Source organism: Cryptomeria japonica, chromosome 1 (assembly GCF_030272615.1).
Source record: "Cryptomeria japonica chromosome 1, Sugi_1.0, whole genome shotgun sequence".
NCBI lineage: Eukaryota > Viridiplantae > Streptophyta > Pinopsida > Cupressales > Cupressaceae > Cryptomeria > Cryptomeria japonica.
The window spans coordinates 597,746,174-597,763,745 of record NC_081405.1 but is presented as its reverse complement, the minus strand read 5'-3'; the positions used below and the strand labels follow the sequence as shown (position 1 = coordinate 597,763,745).

Genomic DNA, 17,572 nt, shown 5'->3' with positions numbered 1-17,572 from the left:
CAAGCGCATCAACGACTGAACTTCCCATCATCACTGAGACCCGACTATAGAGACCTTGGAATGGTTGGTTTCCCAAAACTTACTTCTTTTTAGGAGATGTGGTGAGTGTTCACATAAACTACGCAACTGTTAGTGAGTGTATGAAAACATCCATCAATAGTACCTATGAAAAAAATGAATGTAGTTATAACAGGTTTTTATACCACTTAGCTATAGAAATCTGCTAAAAAAAAAAGTAAAATAAAACTAAACATCAAGTTCGTAGCTTGACTAATCAAAAGATTAACCATCAAAAAGTGTAAAAAAAAATTTCCAAAACAAGTATTAAATAATACCAATATTCATGAGAACAACTAATTAGTTCTAACAATCTACACTTTATCATCAAAGTCTCTATCTGCAACTAGAATAAGGAATTAGCATCTAACAAATGGTCAGCCAAGCACCAATGCTGGATAAAACAAATCTTTGAGCTCTTGTCTTACTGGAATGAGTGAGTCGAGATAGTTGTAACCATTGAAAGGAGTCATAAACCAATCAACAGTAAATCAAAGCTTAAACTAGGTATATAGAGCATAAATGGTGTCATTAAGAACTAGAAGGGGAAATCATGAGGGGGAAATCACGAGGAAAAAGGAGGTAGGAGGTAGGAGCTTATGTTTTGTGGAATGAATCTGCACCTTACACTTTCCAAATATCTATCACAGACAGAAGAAGCAAAGAGGTATCATAGCATGTTCACCTCCGGAACAATGTGATGGTAGAAACCTAAATGAGAAAGGAGAGATTTCTCAGAAATTACATGTTAAGTTGTGTTCCATGATTCCATTGAATAGAGACACAATCTTATTGAGATTTAATCTATTCATATTATAATGTTATGTTATAATGTTATGTTATGGAGATTTCAGATCTTAGTTCACATTGGTAGGTCTATGATGTTATATATATATATATATATATATATATATATATATATATATATATATGTATCACACATAGAGTTAATGGAGTTTAGAGTATAAATTAAGAAACACGATTAGAATGTTTTTGAAAAGATTAGAAATAAACCTTAAAAATTTCAAAGCGCTATCATCTCAATTAAATGTTCATCTCTTAGATTCTTTCAATCACTAGCTAATCATTATGAGGCATTTTTTCAAACAATAAAAATATTCTCTCCTCATCATTATGAAATGAAATATATTTTATAAGAATTTAAGAGTTCATTAGAATTTGAGTTAAAGAGTCTATATAAAAGGGTAAATTTAATATCTTAATTTTTCAAGCAAAGCTCTAAGTGATGTTCATTTTGGTGTGCCTCGACATAATATATTGAAAGATAATTTGTTCCTACATAATTCTCATAAGGATGGAAGTGGAGATTATAAAAGAATATCTTCATGGATTTCTAAATGTGTCATTATTAAAGTGAGGATCCCTTGTGTAATTACGTATGGGTTAGACTTATTTTCTTTAATGATTAAATTGTTGGGTTTTTTTTCTATGTATGATCTTAATGATACTATAAAATGGGCTGCGTTATAGAGAAAATTTCAATATGGTGAAACATGATTGAAATTGATATAAATCATTCCAAGCTCAACACTGATAAGTTTAAGAAAACTACATGCACCACAACTCTTTGGGTGCAATTTATTTTCTATATATGATAGAAATTTGAATCACATTGAAAATCAATTTACATAGTCTATTTGAAAAGTTGGAATGGATAAAAATCTCAACATCTGAGATAGATTTTATATCTCTCATAACATTCGTCTCATTCCTTCTCCTTTTACTGCTTATCTACATATTGATTATTCTATTACCCCCATCTAATTTCTTACCCATCTTTTTTCCCTTTTTGTTTTCATTCTTCCCCATATACCATCTTAGCTCCCATTCAAACTTAATATCTCATATAATTAAAAATTCCTAACTATTTTGTTACTCTTGCATACCTAGGCCATAAGGGGAAAATTTGAGTTAATAGTGATGTACCACTTTCTGTTAGTCCAATGAATTCCTTTCTGTTGGAAACAAAAATTTTCTACCAATGTAAATGGAGGGAGAAAAATATCAGGGGAACTTCAAATGTTAGGAAGAGACTTACTCTTGATGTTAGAAATATTGTGACCTAAGCCTCTATTGCTTGTTCTTGCTTGTATGAACATGTGACTATATTAAACTTGACACTTATAGTAGGAAAGTTGCTAGAATAAGTGCTGAAATTCACTAGAGGGAAGGTAAGGGATGCTCAAAAACAAATTAATTAATCAAACTGTAGACATAAGGAGACAAATTATTCATTCATTAATAATATAGTCATTTTGCACATAAATATTTTTGAGACAATATTATTATTCTAGGATTTGTATGGGAAAATATTCAAAGATTAAAATCAATGAGGGAATATGTAAGAACCCTTTGATGATTTAATCAAAACTTGTACCTGTGATACAATTATATTTACTTATAGCAAGTTTCTATATCAAATCAGCATTTTTTTTATTGAGGTAAGAATTCATGAAACAATATACATCTTATTTATAGAAGAAAACTACAACAAGCTAATCAATTAAAACTAAGAAAAAGAAACATCTAAACTAAACATAAAAGTGACAACTCAACTAGTCAAAAGATTTGCCATCAAAGGAAGTAGAAAAAATATTTAAAAACAAGTATTAAATATTAGTAGACAATTACAAAAAACCTACACATGCTTAAAAAAAATTCTCAGAACAACTAATTAGATTTAATAATCTACACTTTAAGATCAAAGTCTTTATCCATAGCTAGAATAAGAAATCGGTAGTTAACAAATGATAAGCTAGGCACCAATGTTAGAAACTACAAATCTTTGAGTTCTTGTCTTCCTTGAATTAGTGAATTAAGATAGTTGCAACTAATGAAAGAATACATAAACCAATCAACAGTAAATCAAAGATTAAACCATGTATCTAGAGCATAAACAACGTCATAAAAAACTAAAGGGGTAATCATGACGAAAAACAAGGTAGAATGTCCTTCAAGGAAAGCTTAATCTTAGCCATAAGATCTTCAAAATTTTGAAATTGAGCACAAAGATTGCAAAGAGTAATGGATAGATATGTGAAGGACTAACAATAGAGATTGCGATTAAATAGTACTAGACAAGTACAAAAAACCTACACATGCTTAAAACAAAAATAATTCATGAGAACAACTAATTAGATCTAATAATCTATAGTTTAACATCAGAGTTTGTCGCTAGAATAAGAAATTGGGAGTTAACAAATGATAAGCCAGGCACCTATTTGCTAGAAACTACAAATCTTTGAGTTCTTGTCTTCCTTGAATTAGTGAATCAAGATAGTTGTAACGGATGAAAGAAGACATAAACCAATCACTAGTAAATCAAAGATTAAACCATGTATCTAGATCATAAATAGTGTCATTAAAAACCAAGAGTGTAATCATGAGGAAAAAAAAGGTAGAAGGTCCTTCAAAGAAAGCTTAATCTTAGTCGTAAGATCTTTAAAGTTTTGAATTGAGCACAAAGATTGCGAAGAGTAATAAATAGATATGTGAAGGAGTAACAATGGAGATGGTAACTAAACAAATAGATATTCAAATTGGAACAAACCATTCTAATGATAGATCATGGAGTGTGATGGGAAACATTGATAGAAAAAAACAACAATACAATAGAATCCAAAAACAAGAAAGAACAACATTAATATATTTTCAAAACTTGATGTCATTGGTCCAAATCAGCTCTAGCTCAATAAACATAGGGGAATAGATGTTGGAGGACACAGATAAACATATGAACTCCGAAATGCATCTCATGTCTGTAGAAGAGAATGAATGTGCCCTCTTTTCCATGCTTTGATAGGTTTGAATTTTATGAAACCATGTGTCCATACATTAAACTGGGTGTGGTTACGTTACTTAACAAGGCAATTGATTTGACAATTGCAAGCAATCAGCCACACATGTTTTGCATTGTGATCCACAAGCTGCACAGACCCAAGGGGCCATCTTTCCTTTCCTTTCCTAGTATCATTGTCAGACCCACGCAAGCACTTTATTGGGAGCCATACCCACTTGACGCTGGAATGAATCTGCGCCTTACACGTTCGCCTCCAAGACGATGTGATGGCAGAAAGCAAATTCAGAGAGGAGAGATTTCTGAAAAATATCCACAGCGCCATCAAAATTCTTAATGACGTAGGGCGGCTATATAAAAGTTATATCACTCATTCTTTCTTAATAGTTAGCAGATTTTGACAATTCTCAGTTTGTTAATAATTTTGATATTGACTTTTATCTATTTAGGGGAGAGGGATCGGTAGTTGTACGGAGTTCAATAATCGTTATAGCAAGTGTGCATATAATATCCAGTCTTGCCACATATTTATACTATATAATGTAAATAAATAATTCACATGTAAATAAAAAAAATGCCAAATGTTGATCAAAATGGACCAATAGTTGAACATAAAAGAACATATAAATGTTATATAAAAAAAACATAAATACATTAATTAACAAGTGAAATAGATCATTTTTTGTTTCAAATAAAATATCATAGCTATCCATTATAAGCATGCCATTTATAAAAAAAGATACTCACTTAAACAAATACTGTTATTCTGAAATGACATACTATTACTCTAAACTAATTTTAAAAATAACAAATTAAGACTTTCAACTCCAACATACTATTATTCTGAAATGAATTGAAAACCAATTTTAATCAAAACAAGAGACTAGAATTCATACTTACAATGTGAATGGTAAATTGCTTTTTTCACAACTCCTTTCAACTTATTAACGAGGTTGAAGATTTAAAGAAGAAAAGCCTTAGTAAAAAAATTAATGTTGTATTTTAAAATACTTTTATTTTTATGAGTTTGCACATATACAACTTGGTACAATTTTCTTATATGATAATTAGGGAAAAAAAATTTAATATTGATAAAAAGAAAAACAATAAGAACCCATCATATTAGCCATAATATTTGTGTTGAATGGATTTTTTAGAACAATAAAAGCTCCCTCTAGAATGAACATTATGGTTATGACCATGTCAACATTCACATGGAGATAAGACAGCCCTACTAACAAGAGATGGCACATTAGGAATAGTACATGTAGCTTTAGTCAATTATACATTATGAATCTACAAATGAAAAACTCTAAAGCCAATTTATCCACCTAAACTTGAATTTGTAACATAATATTAGCATTGAGACAATTGGTAAACTATACATTCATAATATAAATATGAAGTGGACAATTCTCATTAGCTCAATTACTTCATGTAATTAGTCATTATATTTAAAATTAAATATTAAAAATTAAACATATAAATAAATTTACAATATAATTGAACTAATATCAACCATATAAACATAGACAATAAGATTAGACATAGATTAATTATAATTATAAAAGTAATTCATTATATTGAAAAAAACTTCTTCCCAATATGTCTTTTTACCATTATAAGATATATTTAAAAGAAAAACTGCAAATTTATCATTGGTGTTTCACCTGTTTTGTTCCACAAATATTAACTTCCGATTCCTTTTTCAGGATTGTGTTTATCGATGTTTGGAATGTGTTGGTTGTAGGTTTTCTGCCCCTTTTGTTAGGGTTTCTGATGCCTCTTCTGTCAGGTTTGCCCAGTTGTTTGTATTGTATTAGGGGTAGGCTGCCAATTCTTTTGGCCCTTGTTTGATTGGTTAAATAGCTGTTCTGATTTTTTAATCTCCATTGCTCTGGTATGAAATCTAATTTCTCCTCTGGCAGAATCCCCCACAGTCTATGCCAAAATGGGAGTTTTGGAACAGGGCATGGGCATCCTTTAGAGGAATTTTGCAACTGTCCTGGTAGATATGGTTACAAAATGTGGAAGCCTAAACAAGGCATGTGAACTGTTTGACCAAAGAGATGTCATTTCATGAAATCTCATGATTTTCATTTAGACTGCATGTATCAGATAGTCCTTCCTTTAAACTTTAAACTGCAGTGTGTATCTGGTTAATTTTTTAACATGATCGATAACTACTGGTGTAATACCTGGACTGGGGAGAGACCAGACCTTGTGATCAATCGAACAAAATCTTCAATCCATGAAATGTTACAATTGCAAGATTGCACAAAATGGATTTGATGAAAGGTTTTAAAAAATTTGAAACAAATGAAATTGACAGGTGGGAGATTTGAAACGGTATGGACATCCATAAAAGCATAAAGAATAGAGAAATTAAAAGAAAAATTAACATCATCACATTTGTTCTAACTCTGCCGTTTGATTTAAATACAGTTTAAGTATGTCCCAGTACAATAAAAGTGGAAACAATCAAGGCCTGATGGCTGGGTGCAAGACAAAATTCTGGGGGTTTTAATCAAAGCAGAAGGCTCACCCAGGTTTGAGCGACGGCCTGAATCCTCAATAATGACGTCCCACCCGGTAAGAAAAATAAATCAGAGACATTCATATAAAAATATAAACGAGCCAAGTTTATTAAAATATATATTTAATACAAATGTAAAATAGTATTAAAGCGTTTTTGAAACAGTGAGGAATGCTCTGACCTCCATAATACAAATTTCAATATAATCTTCTCTTAAATTTGCACTTCCCATAGCGGTTCACAAAACAGCATTTGATCCACCTCGTCACAAATGGTGGGAAGGGAAACAAAATTGTCATGTTCAAAACGCATATCCAGGAGCTCTGCTTGCGTGGCTGCCAACTTAGACTCCTGCTCAGCAATCCGCTTCTGCAGTTGATGGATCTCTCTAGTACACCCATAAACAGGGTCCTCCATTCTGGCAGTCGCTTCATACACCAAACTCTTCACTACATCTGCTCTTTGCTCAGCTTTAACATCCTATTACAATACCACATCAAAACCATGAATTTCATTTAACACTGTTTTCCCACTAGTAAGTAAAGCATTTTCCCACTAGTAAGTAAAGCATCTGACCAAACACAGATCAATGAGAAGGAAATTTCTGTCTAGCTGACTCAAACAAAACCAGAATATACTTAAAGAAACAGAGACCACAATTTTCTGTTCATTTATTTAGCCTACATAGAAAGAATTTGACTAAAACAACTGCAAGTACTGATTGAAGTATGTCCAGTAAATTTCTTAATAGGATCTGGGTGAGAACTTTAACATAAGAAACTCTAGCCAACAAAACCAGCCCCCCCACCTAACATAACAAAACAAAACTCTTGCCAACAGAATTACACCCCAGTTCAGTATGAGAAAACATTAAATACACTCAGAGACATTAAACTTCCACAGTTTATATTTCACAGTTCATAATGAATATTATGCTAAGCTTCTAGATTCAACTGTGTATACTTTGTTTGCATCAACATTTCAGATCATATTTCATAATTTATGACTTGTGATCCGAAACATTGATGCAAACAAAACACAATTGAATCCAGAAACCTAGCCTAATATTTAATACATTCTTAAAAACAATTTAAAATCTCTACTATTTCTGGTATTAGAGAGTCAGACTTAAGGCCGAAGAACGCAAATTTAGAAATTGGGTACAGTTACGTTACTTTAAGCATTTTCAGGACATTGTTGAATCCGTACACTTTCTGTACGAGAGCAAACTTTTGAAGGTCATCGGAAGGAAAATGAGGAGCCAGCAAACATTCATCCGAACATTTTTTGCGCTGTGATCGACAAGCTGCACACGCTGAAGGTGCCATCTTCCCCTTTGCAATGCCCTGCACTTTGTTGCTAATATTTATAGAAAATGTCTTGGATTTTCAAGGATGAGTGTGGATAAATTTGAAAGAGATATATTGACATTATTTGGGACAGTGGTGGCTGCTTCCAACAGTAAACGACAAAACATGTACATCAGATTTCAGAGTTTAAGGTCCTACCAATGGCGTACAGTATTTTCTTTAGATGGAAATGAGTAAATTTCTCCATCACCAATCTAATTTTAATGTTAGATGTGGTAGTGACTTTACCATTCAAAATATCTTGGATTTTCAAGGATGAGTTGTGGAAAAATTTGAAAGAGATATATTGACATTACTTAGGACAGTGGTGGCTGCTTCCAACAGTAAACGACAAAACATGTACATCAGATTTCAGAGTTTAAGGTCCTACCAATGGCATACAGTATTTTCTTTAGATGGAAATGAGTAAACTTCTCCATCACCAATCTAATTTTAAAGAGATATATTGACATTACTTGGGACAGTGGTGGCTGCTTCCAACAGTAAACGACAAAACATGTACATCAGATTTCAGAGTTTAAGGTCTTACCAATGGCGTACAGTATTTTCTTTAGATGGAAATGAGTAAATTTCTCCACCACCAATCTAATTTTAATGTTAGATGTGGTAGTGACTTTACCGTTCAAAATGTCTTGGATTTTCAAGGATGAGTTGTGGATAAATTTGAAAGAGATATATTGACATTACTTGGGACAGTGGTGGCTGCTTCCAACAGTAAACAACAAAACATGTACATCAGATTTCAGAGTTTAAGGTCCTACCAATGGCGTACAGTATTTTCTTTAGATGGAAATGAGTAAATTTCTCCATCACCAATCTAATTTTAATGTTAGATGTGGTAGTGACTTTACCATTCAAAATGTCTTGGATTTTCAAGGATGAGTTGTGGATAAATGTATTCTAAAGGTAATCTTTAGTTTCATATATTGTTTTATTAATTTGTTTAGAATACTGATTTTTTAAATGGAAAAGTTAAATAATTTTTCTAAAATTGACATAAAGAATGATCATTTATTTGAGATTTATTTGAGATATGTTGATTGGTTTGTATTAATTTTGTTTTTCATAATTCTATGTCTCTTAGCTTTCTAGTATTTTGATGATAGATCAGAAAGTGTAATCCTAAAAGTTGATGCAAAAAAACTAATACACAGTCTAATCCAAAAATCTTGAAACACATTACCGATGGATTGTAAAAATCTGATATTATTATATGTTTTAAAATTTTCGTTAAGTAAAAAAAAGTAAAAAGATAAATCAAATGTTATATAATAAAAATAAATCAGATTTAATGTGTGCATAAGAGCTCAAAAAGGAACAGATTTCAAGAGTGTCATAGAAATGGAGGGATAGGATTAAGAAGTCAAAGGATAACTGGTCGGCTAGGATTAGTAGGTAGGTATAAAACATAGGAAAATATTAGAGAGGTTGTTAGAGGTAAATTAAGAGATGAATGAAAAGTGTCATGGAGATAAAAAACCAATGAATTAATTAAATAAATAAATATTCATTTAATCAATAGAAGAGGTGGTGCCAATTAAATAAATAAAAAATTATTTAATTTAGGGAAAGGATAATTTAAATAAATGAAAAAATATATTTAATTAAGCTAGGACAATTTTAGGTGTCTACAATATGTATTTACGTGTATATAAATATAAATGTGTGTGTGTGTGTGTGATACACACACGCATGCACACACACACACATACATATACATAATATACATAGACATATATATGTATGTGTGTGTGTGGGTGGGTGTGATACACACACATAGTCAATACACCATATTTTACTAGGCCTTTAAGAGTTCTTGCTATCACTATACTTGTCCATGATATCATTCCAAATAATTAGTGGAATGATATCAAAGGCCTCATCACTTGACTTCACTACCTCGACTATGGACTCATCTCCTCGATTGATATAAAAATTTTCTCCTATATACACTATTAGGTCTTTTCTCAGTGTCTCAATTAGGTATTTGTCATTATAGTTCAATAGAAAGTTTTGAAATCTTGACAAGAAAGGGATATTCTCTACTTTGTTGAATGGCCACATTTATCCATATTTAATCTTAGATTTTTTTTGCCTCCATTGTGCCTTCCCTTAGAAACTTAAAAAAAATCTTTTAGACACCTCCATTGCTAGTGTAACCTACATAGGTGCATTGAAAAAAATGAGTCTTTTTATAGACTTACTAACTATCCTCTTTGAACCTTTGAACTTTTCCTCATTGATTGCTTTCCAGATAATCCATAAAACTTTAATAAAAAATTAAATCTAAAATAAATTATATTCCTTGACAAATTTATTCATAGTTCTAGTGAGAATATTTTTTCTAATGAATTATTTTATTATTCCCCCAATTATTCCAACCAACAGAAAACATTTTCTTGATTTCATTAGGAAAAAATGGTCAAAAATATATGTCGTGGTGATTCAGGCTTCTTGTGTATGTTACAAATCACAATATTGGAGGAGTTAATCTTATATGACCCAATCTCTACAAAATGAATAACTAGCTAAAGAAGGCCCATTTAGGCTCAAGAGTGTTAGACCATAAAATTTTGAAAATATTTTGCCATTGTATAGAGTCAAAATATAATTTCCAAAAATTATTAATAAATCCAGTAATGGATTATGTAGTAGAAAGTCTTTTATAAATAACTATAGTTTTATTACTTTTGAATATATTGACATCGGTAAATCTAATTTTTTCTAATTATCCACATCGTACATGGAATAGGCCTGTCTTAGGATTGAATAAGTCCTTGAGTTTGATGGGGGGGAATCATATTGATAGCTCAAAAAGGGCCATGTTTTTAGATGCCCATTGTGAATGATATCACTAAAAAAAAATTATTTATTTTAGGGACTATCTCTTAGACGAGTACCCTTGCAATAATGCAAGGGGTTTACGCTTGTGCTCCAAGTTCCAATAAATGGACATGTAAGAGTGAACCTACCTATTGGTGTTGTTAATAATGTGATAATTAATAAAATTATTTTTAACTAATTCCCATGATTTCCATACACTTTTATACACAAAGCATCCTCTAAGAGCTATTGAGTATTTTCTTATAAAAAATCATAGAAGGGGATAATTTTTTAGTTATTATCTTGTTTAGGGACAATGAGCTAAATTTTATTTCTGACAAGAATCTTTCGTGGTTCATCACCTTCTAATTCCTTAAGGATCCATTTAACAACATGAGTTAAATTCCATGTTTGCTTAGATCGTTTATGCCTAAGCGACCTTGGGATTTATTAAGATAACACCAATCCCAATTGATAGAGTTTTTTTCCTCTTCCCTTTCCCATCAAATATAATAAAAATTTCTTGTTTTTATTTGAATTTCATTTACCTAACAACTATTACATAGCCAAATTAAAGAGTAATATAAACTATAGGAAGAAAAATCTTTTAGCATATCTAAATCATGCTTTCCAAGGAGATGAAATATCACTTCCAACCATCAAGATTTTTATCAATCTTACCCTTGGTCTACAACCACATATATTTTAAACAAGGATTTATTTTTATATTAAAATAGTTCAAAAATATACAATATAATATCAGATGTCTTATTTACATGTGTTTTGCATTGTTTACTTCTATGTCCTGTATAAAATATCCTTTTTACATGTATAACAAAATAGGTCGTAGGCTCGAGTCAACTGAGTGAGTATTACAATAAAACATCATATAAGAGGGATTGATACAAAATGCCTCATTGGCCACATAACAAGTAACAAAATGAGCCACCCTGTTCACTGCTATCCTATGTCTTGCTCCTCATATCTAGGAGGAAGCACATCTGAATCTTCAAGATTCAGCTTTTTCATGTACTGAGTCAAGACCTCAATCTCCTTAGGCTGCAACATATCCATAAGCTTTTTGAAGTAGTGAACAGACTGGATATCTTCCTTATAAATCTGTAAGGCACCCTCACGAATCAATGTCATAAATCTATCTTTAGATATCTCCATGACAACAGAAACATGTGACATGATAAAGAAATGTGTGAGTTTATTATTAAATTTAGTAAGCCTCCTCTTCTTGTTCTAAAAAACCTCTCCATTTCTTTCCTTCCACAAAAACCATAACACCTCACAAGACAGGATAGACCAGAATTGGTTCATCTTAAAATCAAAAGACTCTACAAAGCTAGCAAGGACCTCACTCCAAGAAAGACCAGGCCTCTGATTCTAAGAAAAATGGACCACACACCCCGAGCATATTCACATTCAAAAAAAAAAATTCTCAAAGGACTCCTGCATATCACACACAACACACTTAATAGACATGAGACCCTCAACAAATAAAAAGGAGCCAACAACAAGTTTTCTTAATAAAAGGAGCCATCTAAAACAAGACTTTTTTAGGTTCAATGAGAGAGTGCCAAAAGAAGTCAAAAACAAATTGCCATCTGGACTTAGGCCATTCACAACCCCAACCTTGATTAACTCTAGAGAAGATTGAGTAGTCCTCTTTAGCATAGATAAATCTTCTTAGTAGAGATTTCCAAGAACGGAGAGCCATCCAACCACTTAAGCTATTTCAAAAAAGAATCAGTATCGGCCAGGATGTTACCAGGAAAAAAGCACCCTGTAGCCTTACCAATGAGAGAGTTTGTTTTCTTTTGAGAGGCCGGCATCTCATATTTAGATTTCATTTCTATCCAAGAGCCAAATCGGTTGTCAATCAATACATTACTAATCAGGGATATACCTTTCTCATTCTAGATCTTAGCAGAGCAACTTTGGGTCGAAGCAAGGGGTTTGTTATTCAGGTTCATCCCCCACCAGATAGATCTATCCACAATAGCATAAGCCAGAAAAATCCTATTGCATCCTTAGAGGGTAGCAACCTCCTTACCTATGACCATGCCTTCCACAAATATATGACTTGATTATGAGGTCCACCCCACTAGAAACCATACTTGGCAAACCAATCACGAGGGGTACATCCTTCCATCCAAGCATGAAAAATTTAGCACTGGATATTTTTTTACCTTTCCCAATATAAAGTAAATTTATCTTTCGAATGATATTATCCAAGTTGTTTTCTTCAAGTTCCACAAATAGGGTAGTGTTGTCAAAAAAATGAATGTTTAAGGAACCTTTATTGTCAAGGAAGGAAAGACCCTTTATCCTAGGGGTCAAGTAGGATTCCCTCATGAGCTAGTGGATGGCTTCAGAGGAAATTACACAAATGGTAGGGTGAGGGGAAAAATATACCTAATTGATCTCTCCAAAGTTAAGACATATCAAAGGAAACCATCATCCTGAATTCGTGTAACTGTATCCTTTAACAAAGTGTTAACCATATTAAAAAATTAGATAGGGAGTCCAAATGCCTCAAGGGTAATCTTTGAAAGATATCATTCCATTTTATCATAGGCCTTCTCACATTCTATGAAAAATATAGTAGACTTTTGTTTAGAGTACCTTTTCGACTCCATAGCCTGTCAAGTGGTTTGGAGGTTTGCCAAAGCGTATTTGCCACTAGTATTATTTTAGTGCCTTATCTTCATCCTAGGAAGTAACTTAATGATCCACCTATTACTTTTACTACGCAAGGATCCTTTATTAAGGGCATCCTTATGCACTTTAAATACACCTTCACTTACCCAGTTGATGTGTTTCTTGTCAAACTCTATAGGTATTCCATATACTTGTGGAGATTTATCACTGTTTAGGACATTGAAAACTTTTGTAATATCCCCTTGGGATATATCTCTAATTAAGTTAACACAATCCTCCTTAGAGATCCTTTTTGGAATGATTTTCTTGAGGTATGTCTACTATTCTGGCTTAAACTATTCTCCCCCTTAGAGGTAAAAAGTTTTTATAATTAACAAAGAATACCAATTTGATATCCTTCATATTATTAACAAGTTTATAACAATATGAAATTTTATCTATTTTCTCTTTGATATCTTTGTCTTTAATGCACCTAAATAAAAAAATGGAATCTTTGTCACCATCACTTAACCAATTCAGGTTAGGCCTAACTTTAAGACCCTAAATCCTATTGGCCTGTGAATTCCTTGGTGAGTCTTTAGAAATGCCAAGCTCCTCACACAAGCTCTCTATCACAATTATTTTTTTCTTAGCATATTTGACCTCTTACATTTAGTTATATTAATAATTATAAATTAAATTGGACGTGAATATTAAAGTGGTCCCTAAATAAAAATTAAAAATCCTTTCTATATCACAAATGGATTCAACTTTTGTCCTAGTCCCTAAATAAAAATTAAATATCCTTCCTATATCACAAATAGGCTTTTTTAGTATGGTATTTGATAATAAGAAATATGGAAATACAATCCTAACATATATGTGACCATGGGGTGAAAGTATGTTGATTTTAAAATCTTGGCATCCAAATCTATCTACTAAAACATTTATAGTAACACCTATCTATGTTCACCTTCCAAAGCTTCATCTTCATTATTGGTTCGAAACATTATTTTCAACTATTGGAAATACAATTGGAAGCTTTGTATCTATAGATGATAATTCTAGATATTTCATCCATACTACTTTTGAAAGGATTTTGGTAGAATTGGAAATCTCTAAATATCTTCTAGTAGAAATGTAAATGGCCCATGATAGACACAACTTTTGAACCTTGAAGGTTTATCTTTCAGGTGCAGAAGATGCTTTAGGATTGGGCATAGTGCAACATATTGTTCCTGTAGTTCCCCTCCACGATTCATACTCTATAATGGTTATGATAGATACTGGTAGACTCTTTTCATGCTTTTCTCTTTCACATTTTGAGATACTTCTTCATATCAGTAGATACATTATATTATTTATTATGATTATTCTATATTTAGGGCTAATTGATGATGTTAGGGTTTAATAATTGATGGACCTTGTGATTATACATTTCTTAGGTGATATGGTTTATATTTATTACTTATGGTATTATATCTAGTCTCATTGGATATGAATGATGGTTGTATCATTTGATTATGTTATCTATGTTTATGATGTTTTACTATCTTGAAGTGTGTAAGGGATGATATCACATCAGTTATCATGAGAAGGATGTGAAGTTCAAATTCCCCTTCATCTGACCGTGATGACACACACACACATACTGTTTGTGTGTGTGTGTGACATCACTCATCATAGGAAGGATAAGATGTTATAATTCCCCTTCACCTGACTACATGATGATGATTATGTATATATATGCACATGTTTTGTCTAATGTTGATGTTGTGCAAGAGTGCAGGTACTAGACACTGACTCAACTTGTCTCCACAGGTTTGATCATCCTCCTTTCCTAATGGTAGTTGATCAAAGGTGACACTAAGGCCTACCACATCTAACCCTAGTCTGTGTTTTTAGTTTTGTTCTATTTATCTTGATTTCATTATCTCTGACCTAATCCTTTCTTAGGATGTGTGGTCTTGTGGATGGTTATGTGAGTAGTTGTGCTTTATCCTTTTTTATTTTATTTTATTTATTTAAGCTTTATTATGGGATAAGGTTAAATATTATTAATATTCATTTATCATATAAAATAAATGTTTATTATATAAGACAAGGTGTAATTATAATAATATCCTTTGTATTATATATGTGTTTGGTTAAGTGGTATGGAATAATCTATATATATTTTTATTTCCTATTTTCCATCCTATTTTATAGGAGGAAGTTATATGGTGAATTATTATATTTGTTGCTAGCATTAAATATTTATAAGCATAAATAAACCTAAATGAGATATTATGTTTATTGTAATGTAAGCTTGGATGATGTAATTTAATTTTTGGTTTGATTGGTTGAGAGAAATTGATTGTTTCTCGTACAAATGCCAACTCGCATTTTGGGAATGGTATTTTTCCAATAAATGAAAGGGTTTTGGTATGGATTGTTTCTAGAAAAATTCTTGATTTTGCCATAAGATTGTGAGATGCATTGGGAGTTCTTTTGGGTTGGGTTTGAAGGAAATTTGGAGAGGGATTTTGTGAGGATTTTGAAGACTTTTTGACTTTCTTTTGTTGGAGATTTGTTACTATTGATTTTGTGTTGGAAATATTGCTTGATTGGTTGGAGTTGTTGCTCTTGTGGAGTCTGTATGTGTAGAGATTGTTCTTCATTCTTTCTCTATTTCTCTATCCATTCACTTTAATTTCCAGGTTGGATTCTTATGCCATTTGATTTTATGAATTGAAACAAGTATTGGATTTGAAAAGATTATTTTCTCTATGTATTTTATGTCATCATTGCATTCAAGAAAGATATTGCATTTGTTGTTATTTGTTTAATTGGCTATTGAAGTAGGTGATCTATATACTATATTATTCTGGACAATTTTTAGATTTTTACTTCTTGGAATTTTGTTTTTCATCTTGAGGTTGATCAGTAATTATTTATGAGAAGGGGACTCACCCTTGTCAAATGGTTCTAAGTCAAAATTTGAATTTTTGATTGTCTAGATGTTAGTATTTGGGCCCAAAGTCAACCTAGGGTCCCAATCCCAATTTATGTTGTAAAAGCGCTAGAACAAAGTGGAAATGTGCTAAAATATTTTTCAAAAGTGCTAAAAGATGTTGCAAAAGTGCAGTTTTAGCTTTGAATGCACAGAAACCTTGATTTGACCCTTGGACCAGTTTTTAGGGACTCGTGTTAGTCTTGGTTAGTCCAGAGGCTAGTTCTTGGGTTTTTGAATTTCCATAGGCTATATGATTTCTTTGAGATAGATTCATGTATCTCCTTTTAGTTTCATGTGTTCATTCATTATGGTTCATGGATTTTGCATTTGTGATGATGCCTCGAGAGAGATTAGATAAAGAAATGATATGTTGATCAGAAAGTAAATTATGGTTTAGATTTTGATATAAAACCAATTTGATTTGGAGTAGGTCTCCATTTATGTTAATTATGTAATAAGAACACTCTCTTGAGAGGAAGATGTATTATAAATATAATATAATATAATAATGTTAACTATGTGATTGTTTTTATGAGTTCAAATAATATGGTGTTCGTATTGTCTATTCTCTATGTATGATAATATTATTAGTGAGTAAATAGTTAGTTGTAATGCATTAAATGATATTCCATGACTGTTTCATTTATTTAAGTGTAGTTGTTATGGTTATATGGTAATATGGAAAGTAATCTTAGGAACATTTGGATTTTGGGATTTAAAATGAACCTAGTTCCTAGGAGTAATCATGTTGCTTAGTTCTTATATGATAATATTTCTATGTAAAGATTCATTTATTTATGTTAAGGCACTATGTTATGTAATGGTTAGATTAGATTTTATTCTTACGCTTTAGTAAGTGATAGTGTTGTCTTGTAGTGATGTTAGGGAACCTTACAGGACATAGGTGTTATTGTTTCAAGTTTGTGCTTAGATGAGTTGTTCTCTTGTTTAATTTCATGTTATTCTTTACTATAGTTTAATGTGTTAATTTATCTCTTAAAAACAATGTTTTTAACCTTGAGGTCAATTTGTTGGATGTGTTGTTATTTTGGCTTCCTTAGAGGGGTGTTACAATCCTAATGTCAAAATTCAACCAAAACAAGAGACTTCTTGGTGAAAGGATGTGTCATCCAACCACTATTATGCAGCATAGTCCTCCAAGAATAGCAATTCTTCTCCAATAGATGATGTGCTAGTATGAATATTGAGGGGAAGATGGAGATTATCTAGGGAACAAGGCTAATTAGAATCCACCTTAGCTAAAATATTGTAGTGATCACACTAAAGGTTTTGATGATACCCTTGAAAGGCCTTCTCCTATGATT

General features: G+C 31.7%; 1 protein-coding gene across 1 annotated transcript; it reads right to left on the bottom strand.

The window, feature by feature from the left end:
• Positions 1-6,216: 6,216 nt before the first annotated feature.
• Positions 6,217-7,751, bottom strand: LOC131856167 (LOB domain-containing protein 24-like). Its single transcript, XM_059207599.1, has 2 exons — positions 7,586-7,751; positions 6,217-6,890 (listed from the first exon to the last, which is right to left on the bottom strand). The coding sequence occupies exons 1-2, from the start codon at positions 7,736-7,738 to the stop codon at positions 6,624-6,626; spliced, it is 420 nt and encodes a 139-aa protein (XP_059063582.1). The 5' UTR covers positions 7,739-7,751; the 3' UTR covers positions 6,217-6,623.
• Positions 7,752-17,572: the final 9,821 nt, after the last annotated feature.

Bases quoted from the DNA above. Each gene is read 5' to 3' on its own strand.
- LOC131856167 (XM_059207599.1), bottom strand. From the start codon at position 7,738: ATGGCACCTTCAGCGTGTGCAGCTTGTCGATCACAGCGCAAAAAATGT. The intron at 6,891-7,585 runs GTAACGTAACTG...GTATTGTAATAG, and splicing joins ATGTCCTGAAAATGCTTAAA to GATGTTAAAGCTGAGCAAAG.